This window comes from Elephantulus edwardii, unplaced genomic scaffold (genome assembly GCF_000299155.1).
Source record: "Elephantulus edwardii isolate Elephantulus edwardi_28Jun2011 unplaced genomic scaffold, EleEdw1.0 scaffold00102, whole genome shotgun sequence".
NCBI lineage: Eukaryota > Metazoa > Chordata > Mammalia > Macroscelidea > Macroscelididae > Elephantulus > Elephantulus edwardii.
In genome coordinates this window covers 159,593-165,187 of record NW_006399852.1, presented here as the reverse complement: position 1 = coordinate 165,187, position 5,595 = coordinate 159,593, and the positions used below count along the sequence as shown (strand labels likewise).

The window sequence follows — 5,595 nt, the reverse complement described above, 5'->3', positions numbered from 1 at the left end:
CATGATGTTCCTCTCCAATGACCAGTCCCCAAACTATGTCAGAGGAAGCTTCAGAATCCTTGACTCCAGGTAACATTCTGGTTTCACCCTCTCCAGGACAAACCTGTTTGACTGGAAATTATTCACATGATCATATTAACAGTGTTACTAGCCCTAAATTTAAAAGAGATGAAACCAATTATATTCAAGTCCGTGCTTCATTACCTTATGTATTTTTGAAAGTTCAACTCAATGGGATTTTACAAAGTTAACATTATATTGTCTAACTTGTTCTAATATATTTGATTAAATTCTTCTATTATTTTGTCACCTAATGAAAGAATTTACATATTAAGATCCAAAATTGGATTATGGTTGCCAGTAAAATTAAGGAGAGAATGGCAATCATCCCCTGAAAGTATGATTTTAAAACATTTGGTAACCCAATTATTAAAAAAGGGGGGGAAAAGTCATTGGAATTATCTTTACAGCAATTTTGGGAATTATTGTCATTATTGCCACAGCTGCTATAGTGGGTGTGGCTTTGTATCCAAGTATTTAAACTTTAGTTTATGTGCAAACATGGCATCAATATTCTGAAAAGTTATGGCCTTTCCAAAGACAAATAAATTAAAATGTGATTGGTATACTAAGTAGTTTTCCACTACTTCAGTAAAGTGGAATGATACAGAATGGAATTGAGATAAGATTAAGAAACATATGAATCATGATTATCTCACAGATGATACACTGAAATTACAAGCTCAGATCCATTCTAATTTGATAAGTAATTGAATTATTTTTTTTAATTTTTATTTTATTTTATTATTTTTGTGTGCGTGTACTGTCAAATCAGATCTGACTGGTACAGGAGGAGATTGCCCCTCCTTCCCCGGCAGAGCATCTGGTGGATTTGAATTCTTTTAATAGCATGGATATTCCACAAGGAATAAGTGAAGGAAAATCTAATCTGAATCCTTTGGTCATATGAAGATTTTTTTAGGTACTTCTGTGACTCATACAACTTTGAGTATGGGATATGATCTAATTGCCAAACTGTCCCTCAACTCAAAACTGTGTCTTGCCAACCCCTATATTTCTTCTGTCCCCCCACTAGTCACCATGTAGCACCTCCTAGAGAATGACTATGGCTGGAATCAGGTCTGATTTGCTAAATCCTCTGAACTCATTAATTTGGAAAGATTGAGGTTTAATGCAGGGCCTGGCCCTAAAGTAAAAACAAGTCCCAAGCTTGACACAGTTGTGCCCCTCTCCTACTAGCCAGGGGCAGAAAGCTTGACGTGATTCAGAGATAAGCTTTCCTATTTCCACCTACCCAGCTAGCCAGATAGTGCATTTGATTTACCTCTTCATGTTTCTACAGTGACAAGATTTGGTAAAGGGAAGACTTAGCAGTCTGACTTCTCCCTTTCCTCATTTCAGGCTATGAGGTTAATTTGATATGTCAGCCTGGCTGGGCTATGAGTCCTAGTGTTTTAACTTAACCCTACAATGTTGTTGTTGTGTACCACCTAGTTGGTACCAACACATAACTGGCCTCCAGCAGGATTTCAGAGGTGGTAAAGTTCATGGTGAAACATTACCCACCTTTCTCTTGTGGAGAAGCTGGTGGATCCAAACCAAGTGCCTTTGTGTTGTCAGTGCTATATCTCTATCTCTAGAATGATATATCTATCTACATATATACTCTAACATTATATAATCATTCTCCATAATGGAATAAAATATAGTGTGACCTATCATTTGCAAAGGTGTTTCCTTAGAGTATGGTCATGCCTATAGACTATAAAGATGTATTTCTTTTGGTAAAGTTAGCTCTCTCACTCCATTCATTATTCTTTCTGTTGCCTGCATTACAGATCTTGAGGCACACAGCAACAGAAGTGTCCAAACGGTAGTCAGGCCTACTTTTGGACTGACTAATGTATTGCTGGTTTGTAATCTATCATTGGATTGCTTTTCAATGTCAAGAAAACAAAAATTCTCACCACTTGATTTATAGGCAACATTATGATACAGGAGAGAAATTGTTAATGACTTCATCTTACTTGGATCTACAGTCAAAATGCACTTGGTACCAGCAGTCAGAAGATATATTGTACTGGGAAAGTCTGAAGTCAGGGGACTCTCCATATTACTATGAAGCAATGGTGTTATTTTGAGGACTAAAGTGTACCTGAGTCAAGCCATAATCTTTCAATCACTTGCTATGCTGCAGAGATCATGAAAATTAATAAGGATGACAGAGAAAGAATTGATGCCTTTGAATTGTGGGGCTGGAGAAGGGTACTACTGAATATTCCATGGACGGCCAAAAGAACAAACAGGTATGTCTTGGAGAAGGTGCACCAGAGTGCTCCTTGGAGGAAAAGATGATAAACTTTTATATCATATGTATGGCATGTTACTAGGAGAGGCTATTCCTTGGAGAAGGACTTCATGCTTGGGAAAGTAGAGGGATGCTGAAAGAGAGGAAGACCCTTAACCAGGTGGATTGACACAGTAATTGCAGTGTCAGATATTGTGAGGATGGCACAGAATAGAACAGGGTTCAGACATGTTGTTCATAGGGCCAATGAGTCATACTCATCTTGACAGCACCTAAAACCAACAATAATCAAAAGTACCTAATAACAACAGTAGTTGCTGATGCCAATCCCTTGACGTAAATCGGTCTCTTTATATGAACACATTTCTTTCTAGTTCTGTTACTTTAGAGAACCCTGACTAAGACACAGGCCAAGATTCCTCCTAATCCAGAGGCCCACCCTTCCCGTCTCCCACTCTGCTTTGCACACAGTACCTGATTTCTTCTTGATCCAGCCCGTAATGACCATGCCTGCCGTGACCACACCTGTGATGAGGATGACTGAGAAGACATTGAACATGAAGTTGTTGAAAATGGAGGGCTGAGAAGTAGTTGGGGTTGCGAGTGATGATGCTGAAATGGAATCAAAGAATTCAAGTTTTGTCCAGCCACTGAACCTGAGAAGATAACTTTTTCTCCAGCTGTTGTTACTGAAGAGGAATTAAACTCAAACTCCCAACCTATTGTTGTTGAGTTGATTCTGACTCATGGTGCTCCCCAGTCAGATTTTGGAAGCTATAAATCTTTAGGGGAGGAATGGCTGTTGGGACAAAACCACTGAATTTTTCTGTTTACAGCCCAACAAATAATGCACTAGAACTTTTTCAGGGTAATTATACAAATACTCAAATTCTTACTTGTCTAAGTTTCTACTGTATGGTGGGAGAAAAATTAGGTAGGCCACCTGCGGAGCCATGGGAGAAAGATGGGCAATCCACTCTAGCATGAATTATGGCCAGAGAAATCCAAGAGAGGGTCAGCTATGAGTCAGTTCCAACTCAAAAGCAATGAGATGAAGAAAAAAAAAAAGCAATGAGATGGAAGGAAGGTAATCATTACGGAAGCTATCACATTTCTCTCCCACAGAGCAAGCTGGCCAACTGAACCACCATACTTCAGCTAGAAGTATTTTAATAGCTATGCTACCAGGGCCCCTTCATGCCACTTAGGAAGCTTTACATATTCTGATCTAAACTAGAATCTACTGCTATTGATTCTGACTCACAGTGACCTTAAAGGCAGAGCAGAACTACCCATAGGGTTTCTAAGGCTAGGTCTGTACAGGAGCAGACTGCCTCATCTTTCTTCTGCAGAGCAGCTATCAAACTTTTGGTTAGCAGTACAGTGTTGATAACCAAAATATATCATTTTGCCACCAAAGGTAAAAACTAAAGTCACTGCCATCAAGTCAGTTCCAATTCATATTCAACCACCACTGGGTTTCTGAAGTGGAAAATCTTTGGAGGAGACTAGTTATCTTTCTCTCACAGAGCAGCTGGTAGATTCAAACTGCTGACTTTTTGGTTAGCAGTACAATATGTTATGAACTATATTGCTATGGCTTCTGAATATACTTACCAAACAAACAAAAACCAAACAAGTATTCTGACAGAGGCAGAAAAAAATATAAACAATCCTAAAACAACATGAACTTGACCATTTTCTGCAGTTATACTTCTGGAGATCATGCTTGTGGCTAATCCTATCCAGGGAGTGTAGAGAAAGTTTCAGAAGACATAGAAATTGAAAGGAATTTGGACTATTATCTAGAGTTTGGCCAAATAGGAAAGAAAACTCCAGACAAAGGGAGATATTAGCATGAACAAAAGATCTGTCAACAATGATGTACGGTGATTTGAAGTCTAGAACATGCTTCATGTGGGTGGCACATTTACTACTGGAGGAGAGCAGGGCAGTGAGGAAGAGATGTTAGAAAGGAGGTAGCAAAAAGAGAATGGATAAAAAAATCTCCTTGGCAGACATTGACTGGTGAGAAGAAAAATTCTTAAAGAATATGAATCAGTGAATTAGCTTATCACTCTTTCTCTCACATACACGTATACAAACACACTTTAAGGGAGCTGGCATATTATTTCTCTTCCTCTTCATTTACCTGTCAATTTCAGTATATTCTCCCAGTACACCAAGAATTCATGAAGCCAGTAATTGCAATCTCCCAGTGAGATCTTCTTGAAATAGTCTACAAATTCTCTGTCCTTCTGCCACACTTCCTTGATGCGTGAGGCTCCAGGATGGATGGCTGTCCAGTTACTGTTCACTGTGTCAATCAGGAGGAAAGGCTGCCCACTGATGGTGAACTGCCAGGATGCTCCAGTATACTGTCTTGCTTCTCCTTGACAAACTAGGTTGACCTGTAATGTGGGAGGATCTGCTCCCAATCCACAAAGAAGTTACCTTCTACTCTCACAAACCTCACTGCCCATCAATTCTGTTTTCTCCTCTTCATTTTGGGACCCAAACTATGACATTTAGATCTTTTTCTTTTTGGACCATCTAGTTTCCATAGCCTTCTAGGGTTGGACTAATGTTCAGTTCCTTAATACAAATAATATTCAAAGAATTTTCCCACCCATGTCTTCTTTATAACCATCTCCTTTCTTGCTAATTGTCTCCAGGCCCTGGTATCCTCAACACTTACCTGTGATTGTGAAGTTCTCCAATTTAATATTAGGTAAAAGAATTCTGAGCTCTTGACACAAGTCGTTAAGTGCTTTGATCTGTTCTTCCCATGCTTTTGTGGTATTTACATTTTCAACCACAGAACCTAAGGGTTTAGCCTTCTTGCTGTCACTGTCATAGTGAAGGAAAGGCATTCCATCTATCGAACCCTGGACTACACACCAGGGCTCTGCAGTTCTGGTCCGAGTCATCACTATGAAGTCATAAGAAAGAGAGTGATAATCTGTAAGAAAAAGAAAAATCAAGTGAAGGTTAAAGTTAGAGGACGTCGACTGTCTATGACCCCAAGAGAATACCTCTGAAGGACTGGATTGACAGAGGGAGGAGTTTCCATTTGGGAGGCTGGGCTTTATGAGGAGGAATATGACATTAAGATTAGAGGAAGACTCATCAACAACCCACATTATGCAGATGATATGACCTTGCTTGCTGAAACTGAGGAAGACCTGAAGTTCTTGCTGCAGAAGGTCAAGTACTGCAGCCTTAAATATAGATTGAAGCTACAACCAGGAGAAGATAACATAGAT

General features: G+C 39.3%; 1 protein-coding gene across 1 annotated transcript in view; it reads right to left on the bottom strand.

The window, feature by feature from the left end:
* The window catches only part of LRP11 (low density lipoprotein receptor-related protein 11), a 108,953-nt gene extending 106,065 nt beyond the window's left edge, over nt 1–2,888 (bottom strand). The window contains exon 1 of the mRNA XM_006891673.1: nt 2,804–2,888. Coding sequence (XP_006891735.1) covers nt 2,804–2,888 — 85 coding nt within the window. The remainder of the gene's footprint in view (nt 1–2,803) is intronic.
* Between the last annotated feature and the right edge of the window lie 2,707 nt (nt 2,889–5,595).